An 18230-nucleotide genomic window follows, 5' to 3' on the forward strand; every position below is an offset into this window, starting at 1 on the left:
ACAGCTAAGGACCAAAGGACTGCAAAAGAGTTGATTCCACACGTTACTGGCAATTCAAAATTGTGTAAAAGCAACTTTCATGTTACTTATTTAGAGTGTGTATTTTGGTGTATCCACATCTCAGTCTAAATGAAGAGACAGGGACAATAAATACTATTTGCTTTTGGTGAATGTAGCTATATTAGTGCACTTGTGACAGTACTGCTCAGATCTTGAAGAAGGGGGTACATCAAAAAAGCTTGTCCTAAAAATTGTATGTAAGTGCAAATAAAAAAGTGTCATGGATGGCACTCAATTGTTTTTAGAGTTTCATATTCAATGAGGCCTACATTAAAAAGTCTAAAGTATTTTTAGGCAGTATTCCACAGAACAACCAAAACCAGCTGCCCTTTTGATTTTATATTTGATGGCATTTCTCCACTCTTCTACCAAACCATGCTGTTACTTGATTGCAGGGTGTGGTTTTAGAACCAAGGTTTTTATTCCATAAAGTCTTGCTATAAGAATTATGCTAAATTCCCATCTTCAAATTAAAAATATGTTCTCCAATATTAAAATACATTAATAGAAGAATATAATTATAAAGTGCAAAGTGATTATCATCATCATATCCAAATAAATAGCTAAATATATATATAAGGTGCAAGGTATACCTCACCACATGGTGATGGTAATGGTGATCAATTGTCCCAAAAAATTATATAAAACGTGAAGATCTTGTAAGATCACAATCAGCGTGTGTGGGTAACTGACCCAGGGGTGACAGATGAAGTGACTGAATAAGCAAAGTGCGCACTCACCAGAAGCGCACTTTAAACATACATTTGAGATTAATCCTGTCTCATCAGGTATAATCAGATCATCTGTTTCATCCTACTGTCAAATTTAATCTCTGAAGACATCAGGAAACAATAAAACCTTTTTTTTTTTTTTTTTTTACATGTAAGACTTATTTACAGATCTCAAATACATCCTGTTCCCATTACAACCAAGGTGATTGGTATATTTCAACAAAACAACATTGAAGTAGGCACGGAAGTAAAACTGGGAAAAATTAAAGTATAACTAAGGACAAAACGTTTCTTTTCATTTTGAGTAAGGAAGGGTTACAACCCCTGTCAAGTTTTTTTTTGCAATCTGTGTTCCAATGAGATTTGTTTTCCTTTCCTGTCCCATAGCCAAAACAGGACATGAGAGGAAATTCCTCCAATGTGAGGGAATCCTTGGTTGTCACCAGAATGAGTGCCCTCACTGGAAGATATACCCTCTATTACTACTCTGGGGACAACCCAAAATTAGGGATTTTCTTTCTGGCAACAATGGCAGACATGACAAAAATAAGGGATGTATCTAACTAACAGGGAGAGATAATGCAATTTAGACCTCTCCACTCCATCTGAAACTAATATAAAAAAACAAACTGCCTACGAACTCCCTTAGTATTTCTTCAATAATGCACTGCATTACTTTATGAAACAGCATCATTTTCAAGAAAAACATTCTTATAAAAAAAATAAGCAAATAAAAAAACATTGCTACAAAGACCTAAAGTATAGTTAATGAAACCTCCGAAAATCAGACACTATGTTGTACTTAAAGCACAATAAACATTGAACAAAAAAAAAAACATTGCTTACTGTCAGGATAATGGAACGAAGCTGCTTTTGTGCCAGTATGTTTGCCATCTCCTGTAAAAAAAAAATGAACATCAACCATGTTATTTCTGAAATAGTACTTTTTAGTACTGATGAATCAGTAATGTCATGGGACTACAAATACGAACATGAAACATACCACAAAGACAAATTTATGTTACATTTGTGCAAGCAGTGTCATTTTTTCTAAATACGTGTTCTCTTCACATACTGTATGTACAAGCCTAAAATGCTACATTTTACCCTGAATTGTGCAACGTTTTCAAGCCCCATTACCTTACTAAAATACACATGCAAAGTCCTTCACCTCAAGTGTTCCTGTTTTGTTTGTTTATACTGGAAAGTAATAGATTTTTCTGTACTTGCCATAAACCCCATTCCTTGAAGTACATTGAGGGACACAGGAAGTCTTTCACCTTTCGGTTATACTGTCACCTACAGGAGGACTGGGCACTGGCAAACAAGAAAAAAACCTGGTGACCAGCCCAAGATAACCCCTCCTGCTACCAGCAGACGTTTGCTTTGTAGCCGGCAATACTGGCAGAGGGGTGGGACTTCTGTCCCTCAATGAAGTATAAGAAAAAGATTTTATAATGAATACAAAAATCCTATTTTCCTTTTGGTCTATTAAGGAAACAAAACATCTTTCTCCTTCAGGACATGCAAAAGTAGTTTGGAGGAGTGGTCAACATGGCAAATAATTGCTACCTGGTTGCTCCCAGTGCTTAGCCAGATCAGCCTTCTTACAGAATAAGTCATCAGACACTGAGCAAGTGCTGAGGCATTGCCAGTGGTTCTGGACCTAAAAAGTGCTGGACGGCTAACCTGCTATCAGAATAGGTTCTAGAAAGTGCCTTACAGATAACACAGTGCTCGTAGGTCACTTCCAAGCCAGCCCACAATGCCAGTCCAGCAGGGTCCTGACAAAGTACTCCAAAAGCCAGCCTAAGACTAGGCAGCCCTGGATAGCTGCATTCGTTGAGACCAGTTCTAGCAGTAACGTGGAAAAGAAACACAAGCACAAAAAATTAGGTTAGTCTTTTTTCATAGGACACTAGTAAAAAACTGAAGCATGCTGGTAGTACGAGGGGTTTTCTTGGGCTGTCCTACCGTTTGTGTGTCAATGTCCAATCCTCATGTAGACATCAGTCTATTCCAAAGCTGAAAGACTTCTTGTGTTCCTCAATGGACGAGAAAGAAGACTGAACTGCCTAATTCATGGGTAATAGCTTGCTGGGTAGATGACCCAAGAATTGGTTGGATTTGCCTCTAATAAATAAACGTTCTCATTTGTTGATCTATAATTTGGCAAAGCAAGGATGTATAAGCTGTATATTGGGGATGGGGTCTTGTGGTCCATTAATTATAACAAAAAATTGGATTAAGGCTCCATATACACTGTAGCTGATAAACTCAGGTTTAAGAGCTTTTCTGGGGGGTTTTCAGCAGCCACTGGACTCTCCCTAATGTTTTCCTATGTCTCCATGTACACTATGTCGTTTACAGCCGTTTACAGGCAGTTGAGTTTATAGTCTTTTTTGAACGCACCAAACTTGCATTCAGGAGTAGATTTTATCAGCGTTTCAAACGCAAGTAAACACGGCTAACCGCGCTTACAAGCATTTGCGTTTGGAAATTTTTTTTAACTCTCCCATTTACACATGCTATCCATAGTCTTTTTTCATCATTAAAAATACATGCAAAGCATTTTCCCAGTACTCAAATGGATCTGGTACACCATACTTTGAGGTTTCGCATGAAAGAAATTATGTTAGACACTGCTGCAAAAATTTCTGCACAGAAATGAGCTGGAACACATCCAAACACCACAAAAAAAAAAAAAAGACAGCTAATCTCAACAAATACTGCTCTCTCTGCTTCTGCTCTTTATTTCTCTCAAAATGTCTGAAATGGTTAATTTTTTTACTGTTTTTCAGTGCATTCTGGGCATTTTGGAAGGTTTCCTGAGCTTGTCTTTAAAAAATGTTTCTAAACGCAAATGCTCATAAACGTGTTATGTAGAGATGAGCGAATTATTCAAAAATTCGATTCGGCTGATTCGCCGAATTTGCGGGAGAAATTCGATTCGATGCGAATTTATTCGCCGCGAATTTAACTTATTAAAAGGGTTTCTAGGCTTCAGAGAGCCTTTATATTAGTGCAGAACACTGTACCTTTAATTTAAATGCCCTTGGAGTCTGCTGGGGAAGAGAAATAATACTGTCAGTCAGTATGACATGCAGATGAGTGCCGTCGATCTTAGAATCACCGCACACTTCACTCATTTGTGCAGTCACGGGGCACGATGAAGAAGAAGAAGAAGAAGAAGAAGATTGAAAAGAAGAATGAAAAGAAGAAGAAGAATGAAAAGAAGAAGAAGAATGAAAAGAAGAATGAAAAGAAGAAGAATGAAAAGAAGAAGAATGAAAAGAAGAAGAATGAAAAGAAGAATGAGAAGAAGAATGAGAAGAAGAATGAAAAGAAGAATGAAAAGAAGAATGAGAAGAAGAATGAGAAGAAGAAGAAGAAGAAGAATGAAAAGAAGAAGAATGAAAAGAAGAAGAAGAATGAAAAGAAGAAGAAGAATGAAAAGAAGAATGAAAAGAAGAAGAAGAAGAATGAAAAGGAGAATGAAAAGAAGAAGAAGAAGAAGAATGAAAAGAAGAAGAAGAAGAAGAATGAAAAGAAGAATGAAAAGAAGAAGAAGAATGAAAAGAAAAAGAATGAAAAGAAGAAGAAGAATGAAAAGAAGAATGAAAAGAAGAAGAATGAAAAGAAGAAGAATGAAAAGAAGAAGAAGAATGTGAAGAAGAATGAGAAGAAGAATGAGAAGAAGAATGAAAAGAAGAATGAAAAGAAGAATGAAAAGAAAAATGAAAAGAAGAAGCAGAATGAAAAGAAGAATGAGAAGAAGAATGAAAAGAAGAATGAGAATAATGAAAAGAAGAAGAAGAATGAAAAGAAGAAGAAGAATGAAAAGAAGAAGAAGAAGAATGAAAAGAAGAATGAGAAGAAGAATGAAAAGAAGAAGAATGAAAAGAAGAAGAAGAATGAAAAGAAGAATGAAAAGAAGAATGAAAAGAAGAATGAGAAGAATGAAAAGAAGAATGAGAAGAATGAAAAGAAGAATGAAAAGAAGAAGAAGAATGAAAAGAAGAATGAAAAGAAGAAGAAGAATGAAAAGAAGAAGAATGAAAAGAAGAAGAAGAAGAATGAAAAGAAGAAGAATGAAAAGAAGAAGAAGAAGAATGAAAAGAAGAATGAAAAGAAGAAGAAGAGGAATGAAAAGAAGAAGAAGAAGAATGAAAAGAAGAATGAAAAGAAGAAGAAGAAGAAGAAGAATGAAAAGAAGAAGAAGAAGAAGAATGAAAAGAAGAATGAGAAGAAGAATGAAAAGAAGAATGAAAAGAAGAATGAAAAGAAGAATGAAAAGAAGGATGAAAAGAAGAAGAAGAAGAATGAGAAGAAGAATGAGAAAGAGAATGAAAAGAAGAATGAGAAGAATGAAAAGAAGAATGAAAAGAAGAAGAAGAATGAAAAGAAGAAGAAGAATGAAAAGAAGAATGAGAAGAAGAATGAAAAGAAGAATGAAAAGAAGAATGAGAAGAATGAAAAGAAGAATGAAAAGAAGAAGAAGAAGAATGAAAAGAAGAATGAGAAGAAGAATGAGAAGAAGAATGAAAAGAAGAATGAAAAGAAGAATAAGAAGAATGAAAAGAAGAAGAAGAAGAATGAAAAGAAGAAGAATGAAAAGAAGAAGAAGAATGAAAAGAAGAAGAAGAAGGATGAAAAGAAAGAGAATGAAAAGAAGAAGAAGAAGAATGAAAAGGAGAATGAAAAGAAGAGGAAGAAGAATGAAAAGAAGAAGAAGAAGGATGAAAAGAAGAATGAAAAGAAGAAGAAGAAGAATGAAAAGAAAAAGAATGAAAAGAAGAAGAAGAATGAAAAGAAGAAGAATGAAAAGAAGAAGAATGAAAAGAAGAAGAAGAAGAATGAAAAGAAGAATGAGAAGAAGAATGAAAAGAAGAATGAGAAGAATGAAAAGAAGAAGAAGAATGAAAAGAAGAAGAAGAAGAATGAAAAGAAGAATGAGAAGAAGAATGAAAAGAAGAAGAATGAAAAGAAGAAGAAGAAGAATGAAAAGAAGAAGAAGAAGAATGAAAAGAATGAAAAGAAGAAGAAGAATGAAAAGAAGAAGAAGAAGAAGAATGAAAAGAAGAATGAGAAGAATGAAAAGAAGAATGAGAAGAATGAAAAGAAGAATGAAAAGAAGAAGAAGAATGAAAAGAAGAAGAAGAAGAATGAAAAGAAGAATGAAAAGAAGAAGAAGAATGAAAAGAAGAAGAATGAAAAGAAGAAGAAGAAGAATGAAAAGAAGAAGAAGAAGAATGAAAAGAAGAATGAAAAGAAGAAGAAGAAGAATGAAAAGAAGAATGAGAAGAAGAATGAAAAGAAGAATGAGAAGAAGAATGAAAAGAAGAATGAAAAGAAGAATGAGAAGAAGAATGAGAAGAAGAATGAAAAGAAGAATGAGAAGAATGAATAGAAGAATGAAAAGAAGAAGAAGAAGAATGAAAAGAAGAAGAAGAATGAAAAGAAGAAGAAGAATGAAAAGAAGAATGAAAAGAAGAAGAATGAAAAGAAGAATGAAAAGAAGAAGAAGAAGAATGAAAAGAAGAATGAAAAGAAGAAGAGGAAGAATGAAAAGAAGAATGAAAAGAAGAAGAGGAAGAATGAAAAGAAGAATGAAAAGAAGAAGAAGAAGAATGAAAAGAAGAAGAAGAAGAATGAAAAGAAGAAGAAGAAGAATGAAAAGAAGAAGAAGAAGAAGAATGAAAAGAAATGAAAAGAAGAAGAAGAAAAATGAAAAGAAATGAAAAGAAGAAGAAGAAAAATGAAAAGAAGAAGAAGAATGAAAAGAAGAAGAATGAAAAGAAGAAGAAGAATGAAAAGAAAAATGAAAAGAAGAAGAATGAAAAGAAGAAGAAGAAGAATGAAAAGAAGAAGAAGAAGAAGAATGAAAAGAAGAAGAATGAAAAGAAGAAGAAGAATGAAAAGAAGAAGAATTCCAGTACAGCAAAAAGTGTATCTGCAGAGAGCTCCGCTATTTCTGACAGTTCTCTGACAGTTCCTTCACATTTACAGCGGTTGAAACATTGTATCTATTTATTTCCGAATAAAAACATCTGTATCCTAAATGGAAACAAATAGATACAATGTTTCAACCGCTGTAAATGAACTGTCAGAACTGTCAGAAATAGCGGAGCTCTCTGCAGTGACACTTTTGCCGGCTGATCGGGAAAAATTCGATTCGTGCACCCGAAGTTTGCTAAAATTCGAATTCGGATCGAATTTTTCCTGATATTCGAAACGAATTCCACTTCGCCAGGTTCGATTCGCTCATCTCTAGTGTTATGCAAACGCAGCTAAACCTACGTTTTCCAGCAGTCAGTCTCCATCATTCAGAAGTGTCCTGTGTACAGATCTGTGGCGAACCATAGCTTTTCAGGGTCCCAGAAAAATTGTAGATTGAAATCTCTACTTTTAAAACACTTCTGGACTAAATCAAAGTGATTGTATCACAGCTGGGGTCTACTGATAAAGGCATCTCATGCTGGACCTATGAATATGTGGGACCACAACAGCTACACCGCCGGTTATGGTAGTACAGTAATTGTGGCATTTAGGCCCAAGAAGCCCACTACAAAACAGCAAATGAAAGACAAAGGTAACAATGTTTTATTTCATAACCATTATCTTTTTAGAGCTCCGAGTAACTAAATATGTATAAATGCATCCAAATTGGAAAATCACCCATTACATTAAATTCATATTTTTTTCTTGTGGGATTCCTAGTACAGACAAAACCAAACAATGTGTAAGGTCTTAAAAAAAAATAACAACAAGGTTGTACAAATGTATGCATAGAACAATGCTTCAAAAGTAGTTAATTAAAAAACATCAAAACCATGACTTGTTAGATTTGATTGTTAGATGCCAATCTAATCACAATGGCAAACAATAATGCAACAATGATGTAACAAGCACTTATCACATTTTCAAAAGCATGCTCCGATTGCCCTTCAAGACCTTTAAGAAGTTTAACACTCACACTTAGAGGGAAATCAAGAATATCAATGCTGTCCTCAATGTAATGCTTAGGGAATCACAGCCAAAAGCAGCATTAAGAGGAGAAATTGAAATTGAGTGCAACATTTCATTACAAGCATATATCTTCCAAGCCAAGAAATTGTACTAATTTATTACTCTACTAATCTAATAGAACATTTGATTCATAAGGCTAAAATTTGGAACTCTCTTGGTAAAGGGACATTGCTCTAATTTGTACACATAATTCAAACTCTTCATGCCTAAAAAAAAAACACATCAAAGGTCACAAAATTGCAACTAGCTAAACATTATTGTATGTTCGCAAAACTCACACATTCACCATTTAATACTTTGATTTCCCACTACTGCTGATATGGTATAATACAGTACTCACCAAATCTGGTCCATTTAAGTTCTGCAAACTTCATTTGCAGATGTGAATTGCACAAGATTTTGTAACCCAGTTTTTTTTTTATAAAGCAACAGCTTGGACATGGTGGAGTTGATTTACTAAACTTGGAGAATGCAAAATTTGGTGCAGCTCTGCACAAACACCAATCAGCTTCCAGGTTTTTATGTCAACGCTTAATTGAACAGCTGAGGTTAGAAGCTGATTGGCTACCATGCAGGGGCGGACTGACCATTTGGAAACTCGGGCGCTGCCGAGGGCCCGGGGTCAGTAGGGGGCCCCATGAGATGCCCAGGGTATCTATTTCATAGGCTTTTTTTGAGTTTGGGCAAGGACACAGGGGCCCCATGTGTTGTCAGTCCGCCTCTGCTACCATGCATAACTGAAATAAGTAAACAGTGCAGCGCTAAAGCTATGATGAACAGTTTAGAAAAATAAAATAATTAGAGTTCAATGTAAACAGTTTGTGTGATTATAAAGTGCCAGGTGACCTGTAAAATTCAATGGCGGTGCTCTGTGAGAAATGGCAGAATTACGCACTCACCAGATGCGTAATTATTATACGCATAGAATATCACATCCAGAGGTTTCCTCATCAGATATGGATCTGGTCAAGGTTAAAGTAGTCCTCCCCCAGGGTAGTGGTCATCAGATGCCCAGAATCGGAATTACTCGGATCCAGGTAACCAGAGGTCCCTTTAAGGGATAGGCAGAAGAAGCTGCCTGCTTACAGGATGTCTTCCTTCTCTGGATAAGGTAACTGGATCATAATGCTGGGCTCTGCAAATAAATACAACTATAGTGGACTCTTATTGTGACATAAGAGTCATTCACGCTTTGGTGGGGCATGAAGAGTTATACTGGATCTTGTAGTCCTCTTGGTTATTTAATGCTTGCCATCCAGCATGTCTTTGGAGTATAGGAAGAAAACCTATGGAAGCACAGGGAGAACATGCAAAGTCCAGGCAGACGGCACCACCTGTCTGGACTTTGCATGTTCTCCCTGTGCTTCCATAGGTTTCCTCTGGGTACTCCGGTTTCTGGGTTACACACACACACACACACACACACACACATACATACACAGTGTATATATATAGTGAGTACCTATAATCTTGCAAGCAAGGGATATCCTCACAGCTCTTATTGGAATATGAAACAACCTAGGAATGCTTCTTTGTAGTAATAAACCATAGCTATTAATCATTGCATAATCAGATATTTTTGTAAGTTTATGCCTTTTTTTAATCATAAGCTAGAAAGTTGATTCTAAAAGGTATACACTAGGGCAGTGTTTCTCAACCTTCCCAAGCACAGCACATCAACAACCCCCAGGCACAGTACGTCAATAACCACCAGCAAAGCACGTCAATAACCCTCAGCACAGCACGTCAATAACCCCCAGCACAGCACGTCAATAATGGCAACCTCCAGCACTGTAATAATGACAGTTCCTATTGATGATCCCCAGCACTGTTATAATGATAACCCCAGAATTGGTGTTCAGTAGTTTTACTTACCTATGCACCAGCTCCCGCGAAGCTACACTATATTGCCAAAAGTATTGAGACACTCCTCCAAATCATTGGATTCAGGTGTTCCAATCGCCTCCATGGCCAGAGGTGTATAAAATCAAGCACCTAGGCATGCAGACTGCTTCTACAAACATTTGTGAAAGAATGGGTCGCTCTCAGGAGCTCAGTGAATTCAAGCGTGGCACCGTGATAAGTTGCCACCTGTGCAATAAGTCCATCCATGAAATTTCCTTGCTAATAAATATTCCACAGTCAGCTGTTAGTTGTATTATAACAAAGTGGAAGCACTGCCATGCGGCATGCCTGGTTTATGGGTAAGGCCATATGTAAAATTTCCTTGATACTAAATATTCCTTGGTCAACTGTTAGTGGTATTATAACAAAGTGGAAGCAACTGGGTACAACAGCAACTCAGCCACGAAGTGGTAGGTCACGTAAAATGACAGAGCGGGGTCAGTTAATGCTGAAGCGCACAGTGCCCAGAAGTCGCCAACTGTCTGCAGAGTCAATAGTTTAGACCTCCAAATTGTGAGGCCTTTAGATTAGCACAAGAGTGAGTAGAGAGCTTCATGGAATGGGTTTCCATGGCCGAGCAGCTGCATCCAAGCCTTACAACACCAAGTGCAATGAAAAGCATCGGATGCAGTGGTGTAAAGCACGCCGCCACTGGACTCTAGAGCAGTGGAGATGTGTTCTCTGGAGTGACAAATCACGGTTCTGTCTGGCAATCTGATGGATGTGTCTAGGTTTGGCGGTTGTCAGGAGAACAGTCCTTGCCTGACTGCATTGTGCCAAGTGTAAAGTTTGGTGGAGGGGGATTATGGTGTGGGGTTGTTTTTCAGGGGTTGGGCTTGGCCCCTTAGTTCCAGTGAAGAGAACTCCTAAGGCATCAGCATACCAAGACACTTTGGACAATTTCATGCTCTCAACTTTGTAGGAACAGTTTGGGGATGGCCCCTTCCTGTTCCAACATGACTGCGCACCAGTGCACAAAGCAAGGTCCATAAAGACATGGATGAGTGAGTTTGGGATGGAGGAACTTGATTGGCCTGCACAGAGTCCTGATCTCAACTCAATAGAACACCTTTGGGATGAATTAGAGCAGAGACTGTGAGCCAATCCTTCTTGTCTGACATCAGTGCCTGACCTCACAAATGCGCTTCTGGAAGAATGGTCAAACGTTCCCATAGACACCCTCCTAAACCTTGTGGACAACCTTCCCAGAAGAGTTAAAGCTGTTATAGCTGCAAAGGGTGGGCCAACTTAATATTGAACCCTACGGACTAAGACTGGGATGCCATTAAAGTTCACATGCGTGTGAAGGCAGGCATCCCAATACTTTTGGCAATATATTGTACCTCTCTTTCATGCTGCTGCCAACATGGAATTAATCTGTCCACAGAAGATCACACCACCTCACAGAGTAAAGCCCTGACAGTATGCTAGAGTGCATAGCATTGTACACGCCTCAAAATACTGTTCCTAATTTTGACAGTTAAAGTCTTAAATATGTAAGAAAACTTGTGACTTCAATGGTAATATGTAAAAAAAAGGGTAAAATGTAATCTTTTGTACTCACTGTAAAATTATTTTATTCATAGAATAGCTCCACTTTTGTTGAGAAAAAAAAACAACATACCACTTTCATTGGTCAATGTACATTACAGAGTTATTACTAAATTTTGCAGCAGATTTCTGCCATTTGTTGCTGTGAAGAAACAGCCATTTATTTCACCAGACTGATCGCATACTGATTCTGAATGGGAGTGTTTGGTTCATTATGATCAGTTGGCTCACTTGCTAAGTTTTAATGAGGAAAGTTGCAGGGTCTGCATTCCTTTAGAAGTATTTAACCCTTAGGAAGAATCTAATCAAAAATGACATTTTTATTACAAGGGGTGTCTAAAATATGACTTGCAATTTAGTGCAGACCTCTGAAAAAAATCAGTAAACCAATCACACAAGCAGGAAATTATGTTTCTGTGGGGTGTTCTGTACACCAATGCTTCAGATGGAAAAAGAAGGGCAATTTTTAATAGCATTAAATTATAACATGGCTTATGTAGCAATAGTCTGTGACATTTTTTATTTGCTATATTTTTCTCCATGAAACTGTAGTTACCCTTTAGGTTTCTTAAGATGTGTGTGTTTATACCGTCACCTGCAAATCTAATCAATGTCACTGTGTCTCTCAGTGAAAGACCATGAAAACAGAACCATTGTACACACTGCAAACTTCTTTTCTTATTGAGACACACAGCTCCTGCAGGTGGCACTATAAACCCACATATCTGAGGACTGCAGAGGTTTTATTTACTTTGGTAATACTAACTTGTGCTGTATTGACTGATGTGCACTTTAAATTATAATGCAGACACTATAATTATTTTTTTAAATGTGTGATAAGATTAGAAAAACAGTTTCAGCATAATTAATACATATAAAGTATACGTACATGGGGATAGGTTTAGCTTCTCTCTACGTATGTAGTCTATGCATCCTGCTTAATAATACTGAAAATGTGCTTAACTGTTCTTTGTCCTCAGTATGCTCAGAAAAAATGAAAAAAATAGACTCTCTATGTAATATTGTATGATCTCAGCAACTACTGTATATACCAGGAATATTGAACAGACTGATATACAAATAGCCTCTAGATGTAGAATCAACACATCTGTATAGAAAACACAGGCATAAAAACATAGAGTGGTCAACATTTAAAAGCATGAAACACACTCAAATGTATGGTATAATCAATGAAAATATGTCATCCCATTACCTAGGGGAATATATATAAAGAAGAGATTGCGACGTACACCAAACAAACATTCACAGGTGGTTAACCATTCCCTATAATTTAAAACACATGCACCACTGTCTACCTCCTTATCTGTAATTACAGTAATCTAAAATAACCATAGATACTGCATATTGTATATCATTTCGTGAACACCAATTTTGATTACATTATAGCTTACAACGTATAAACACATACCTGTCTTTTATCATCTGGGGCTTTGAGGAAAAGTGCATTGATCACTGCAATAGTGTATGTCTGAATCTCTTGATCTGTCCTTAAGTCAAAAGTATAAAAAAAAAATATTAAAAATATTATAATAATTAGGACTCCTTCACGTGAGCATACTTAAAGGATAAGTTCACCTTTCTACAAAAAATAATAAATGTAAATTTTTTTGCAGGTAAAAAAAATATGCATTTATTATTTTTTGTAGTAGAAGCCTGTAAAGCATTGCACCAGTAATCAGCAGATCACAGATGCCATGCAGATCTCCTGCAGACTGTCAGTGTAGCTGCTTGCTCATACATCCCGTACGGGCAAGCTTATACTTCTGACAGGGAGTTTCGAACTACCACAGTGCTCACAGTGCCGTGGTAGTTCATTGAGAACTACAAGCTGACAGCTGCTAAGGATGCCGGGACTTGTAGTCCATTCATTCACAGAACACAGTGACTGAATAAAGGGGTTGTGTGGACGGAGCCCCAAATGGCCTCATTGTTTTTAACAGTGACAGTGCATTGCAGTGTCCACTGCGTTACAGCATACAGTGCACTCCTGTGTCCAGTGCGTTACAGTGTACAGTGCATTTCGGTGCCCAGTGCATTGCTGTGTCCAGTGTGTTACAGTGTACAGTGCATTGCAGTGTCCAGTGTATCAGTATACAACGCATTACAGAGTACAGTTCATTGCGGTGTCCAGTGTGTTACAGTGTACAGTGCATTGCAGTGTCCAGTGTATCAGTATACAACGCATTACAGAGTACAGTTCATTGCAGTGTCCAGTGGATCAGTGTACAGTGCATTGTGGTGTCCAGTACTTAAAGGATAAGTTCACCTTTCTACAAAAAATTAAAAAGTGACATTTAGTACGGGGAACTTCTCCCCATACTGCTGTCACGAGAAGTGGGGGGGATTATCGGGCACGGCTGCAGGATTGAGAACATGTTACATGTTCTACCCTAAAAACATGGGGACCAAAGGTGAACTTATCCTTTAAGAGTATACCCAAGTAAGGGCAATGTTTTACCTCCAAGGGCTGCACTGGTGTCCCATGCATCCATGTGCAAGCTGTCCAACTGATGTCAATTGGGACACAGCAGCTGCACTGAGACAGCCACTGATCCCAATTTAACATATGTGTGGTTGTGGGTGTGTGTCCCCAAACTCACACTGTTTGCATTCAGGGACAAACACCACCACTGATGTTAAATTGGGAGCAGCGGTGGTGTCCGTGCAGCTGTGTCCCAATTGACATGAATGAGACTGACTGCATGCAGATGCACGGGACACCCCGTGCAGGAAGATGGACACTGCATTTTTTTTTTTTCAAACTATAGTACGGTCCACCAACAGTGTGAAGGTCTGTAAACTGAGACCTACTAGTCACCTGGCCACGATCTACTGGTTGCTAACCCCCACTTTACAGGCTCCTTTGGACAAAAATAATAAATGCACATTTTTTTACCTGCAAAAAAATGTGCAGTTATTATTTTTGTCCAAAAGATGAACGTATCCTTTAAGGCAGGGATTTCCAAACTATGGCCCTCCAAGTGGTGAGGATCTGCATGTCCCATGAGGCCTTGCAAGACTCTGACAGGGACAGGCAAGACTCCCAAAGTCATGATGGGACTTGTAGTACTTCAACAGCTGGAGGGCCATAGCTTGGAGACACCTGCTTTAACGAATTAGAGAAGATCTGTAAAGAAGAGTGGACCAAAATTCCTCCTGAGATGCGTGAAAACCTGGTAACCAACTACAAGAAAAGTCTTACCTCTGTGCTTGCCAACAAGGGTTTCTTCACCAAGTATAAAGTTTTGCTTGGGGATCAAATACCTATTTTACTCACTGAACTGCAACTCAATTTCTAACATTTGTATCGTATTTTTTCTGGATTTTTGGTTGATATTCTGTCTCTATCATTTAAAATGCACCTTTCATTTCTTTGTAAGTGGGCAAAGTTACAAAATCTGCAGTGGGAAAAATTATTTTCCCCACTGTAAACTACAAGGTTAAATGACATCAAGAGGAGGGACCAAGACGATGATATACACCCAAAAAGAAATCCACCGATTCAGATGGCAGTAGACTCGGTCACATATTTATCAAAAACCTGGACAGCACTGATCATTCTCCATAGTACTCATATTCTACTGGCCAAGAAACAGGTGTCAGAGTGGACTGATGGGCCTCTGGTTAACAAAATGGCTCATCCTGCCTACATTCCTAAAAACTACAAAGTCCTGATATATGAACTAACGAGATGTTAGGAGCAGCAAGGTCTGTACATGAGTAACACAACATGATCCTTGTTTACCCCTGAAGGTGTGGAATTAACTGTCCAATGGTTATCTCCTGTGCAACCTTCTGATACAAATCATGACTGTTTAGGACCATGGATTCAAGAATGGCTAGAGATCTTTGTAAAATAGACACATCCATTGCAGATTTGTTCACATAACTGGCAATCTAAAAAAAAAAAAGGAAAGGAAAAAGCCCGTTAGGATATACTACTTGATTAACCATCAAAATAAGATTGCAGGAAACAATGCAATATATTTTATTAACTGGTATTGGCAATATATTTATTCCACTGGTAATATGCAAGGTATAGTAACCCACAGCAGTTCAAAACAGCTATGTAGTCAAAAGAAAAAGAGGAAAATTTGCACTACCAATGTTACAACATGAGTATGCATATTACAACTGCCTTCCAAGATTGATTACTAAAAAAAATAAACTAGCAAATAGATGAAATGCTTGCAAAAGTTTCAACATTCTGTTCCCCTGGAGATGTAAAATCAACTATTAAACTGTCTATGCCAGGAAATTTAGAATCGGAACAAGACAGTGAAGACATGTGTATCACATTTTTTGTATGACCAGGGGACAGTGGTGGCGTCAAATGATGCAGAAGGCCTGAAGCAGCTCCAGGGGGCTCCCCTTGTGTTGGATTACTGCTCGGCTATGTATTTCCAACTGATCAGAAAAAAAAGCAAGATATACCAGTAACTACAGCTGCCAAGAAGTTAGGGGAAAAAAACTCCAGTTATCTCTTGGTTTTAAAGAAAAGTTAGTCCAGACACTTTACAGATGGGGATATTACTGATCAAGCTGAAGCATGGTATAAACTGGTATACTTGTGGATTAATACAAGACAAACAGTAAGGGTAAGCCCATTAATAGAGAACTACAATAGAATGAGTCAGCTCAGTGCATTTTTATATTCCAAATATCATTTCTGTTATATTTAGTGATTAACAGTGTTACCCAAAGGTTATTCATGTTATTTCCACCCACAAGAGAACTATACCAATTGCTATAAATTACCTACACAGCAAACAGTAACATTTTAAATATTGCAGCTTACAAGTCTTTAAATGTACTGGCTGCATTTTTTTCCTTTTTAAAATGTATGTGAACCTTTACCTTGTAAAATAACCCGTTCAGTTTAAAAATAGAAATGCAAGGCAGAATGTTTGTGTGTGTATACATCTATATCAAATATTAGAACCTTTTCATAAGTGATCACATGACCTCTGCTCTCAGCTGCAGAAGGGGCTTAGAGAGCTGGGGGTGGAGACTGCAAGGGGGCGTGTCAGCAGGAAGCAGAGAAACAGCAGTGCACTGATCTTCTCAGTGTTCAGCTGTGCAAGGGGGGGGGGGGGGGGGATGTGTCAGCACAAATATGATCTCTGGTGGACAGGCAGGCTGTGTTCACAGCACAGCCTGCCATTTTTCTGGTCAGCCGGAAAACTGACCACACTGGGATGGATAAGCTCCCATGCCTGCTTGAACTGGGAAATCAGGGGGACTTGCAATGATAACGAGGTTATTTCACACAAATGAGGCAATGCAAAAAGAACAGGACACTTTTTAATACAAGTACATGGTACTACAGACAGATACCAGGAATATGAAATGTTGGGGTAATATACACATTAAGGCTAACTACATTTAGTACAAGTAGAGAAAAATACCAGTTAAACCTGTCAGAAACCTTGTGCCCTTGTAACGTTCTGTTGTAACTACAATCTCAAACAATATTATCTGCTATCTTCTGTGAACTACAATGTGGCACCTATTTACGTAATAGAGATGAGAAGAGGAGAGGTAAAGGTGTTTTTAGTCCAAATCCAGAGCCACCTAGGATAACAATGCTCCATAGACACAGTGCAGTGAGTGAGAAGAGGGAGGTGTCCTGTAGTCCACTGCTTGGGAATTCCGTTTAGCAGGTGTAGCAGAGACAGTGTTTTAGCTCACTACTTGAAATTAAGAGTCAATTTCTGGCAGGATCATCAGAGGATTGTCTGTACTTGCAGTGTTTTTAAAGGGTAAAACATGTTAAAAGGTGCATGTATTGCAGGGATGTACTGCATACAGTTTCTTTTTGTGTTTTACCCGCACATTCACTTCATCATGACAATGAATACTGTATGTCATGGATGTCCAATCATTTGACCATCATTTGGTGCATATTCCATTTTTTTTGTTTTGTTAGTATAGAAAAAGATGTAGTAAACCTACTATATATACTTACTTTTTTAATAAATGCCACTGAGAAAGTATCCCATGATACAATTCCATGATCCATCAGCTCAACAAATGCTGTCAAAGTGTAAGAAAGCATTTCTCCAAAGCTGAAAAAAAATGAATAATGCAAAATTCTCAAGGGCATGTATTCACAAGACAACTGAGATGGTGTTATGAAAAAGCAGAATATGCTGCAGTCCTCCAAAAAAAAAATCATAAGCTAGAAAAAGTAATATAACTACAAAAAGTTTAAACACCAATAGATTCCAGGAGAAGCCAAGGTAAAAGCAGTTCTCTGCTGTCATAGACATTTCAGCAGAAAACAGACAGTGACATAATTGAAAGATATCGATGTAATGGAGAAGAAGAAAAGGAACAATGATAGTGTGCATAGAATCTACAGTCTGCATGCTGGTATCAGTGTCACTGATGGACAACACAAAACTAAATAGGACACTTATGGAATAGGTAAGGAGAGAAAGTGTAAAGTGTATAATCCATACAATCTTGTTCCCAGAAATAATCTGAAATCAGGTTGAAAAATTGTAGCAAGCTACCAGTAAACATGAACTAAAGAGTAGTTAAGTAGCCACCATCTTCCCAGCTTTGCACTCTACATAATTTAATCTTTTGTTGGGCAGCACAGTGGCTAAGTGATTAGCACTTTCTCCTAGCAGCACTAGGGTCATTGGATCGAATCCCAACCACGGCACTCCCTGCCTGTAGTTTGCATGTTCTCTCTGTGCCTGTGTGGGTTTCCTCCAGGTACTCCAGTTTCCTCCCATACTCTGAAGACATGCTGATAGGTTAATTGGCTCCTTTTGAAAATCGGGCCTAGTATGCGAGTTAGGGACCTTAGATTGTAAGCTCTTTGAGGGGGGCGGGGACTCATGTGGATGTACAATATATATGTAAAGCGCTGTGTAAATTGATGGCGCTATAAAAGTGCCTGTAATAAATAATAAATAAGTT

General features: G+C 37.7%; 1 protein-coding gene across 2 annotated transcripts in view; it reads right to left on the reverse strand.

The window, feature by feature from the left end:
- The window catches only part of ELMO1 (engulfment and cell motility 1), a 533930-nt gene that overhangs the window by 327116 nt on the left and 188584 nt on the right, over positions 1-18230 (reverse strand). The window contains exons 8-12 of one of the 2 annotated variants that reach the window (XM_089687028.1): positions 17266-17365; positions 15043-15194; positions 12706-12784; positions 7768-7812; positions 1638-1688 (exon numbers count right to left, since the gene is read on the reverse strand). In XM_089687028.1, the coding sequence (XP_089543154.1) occupies positions 1638-1688; positions 7768-7812; positions 12706-12784; positions 15043-15194; positions 17266-17365 (427 nt within the window). The remainder of the gene's footprint in view (positions 1-1637; positions 1689-7767; positions 7813-12705; positions 12785-15042; positions 15195-17265; positions 17366-18230) is intronic. The other variant, XM_089687036.1, reaches the window with a different exon arrangement.

Source organism: Staurois parvus, unplaced genomic scaffold, assembly GCF_062004578.1.
Source record: "Staurois parvus isolate SC_StPar_1 unplaced genomic scaffold, SC_StPar_1.0 ptg000020l, whole genome shotgun sequence".
NCBI lineage: Eukaryota > Metazoa > Chordata > Amphibia > Anura > Ranidae > Staurois > Staurois parvus.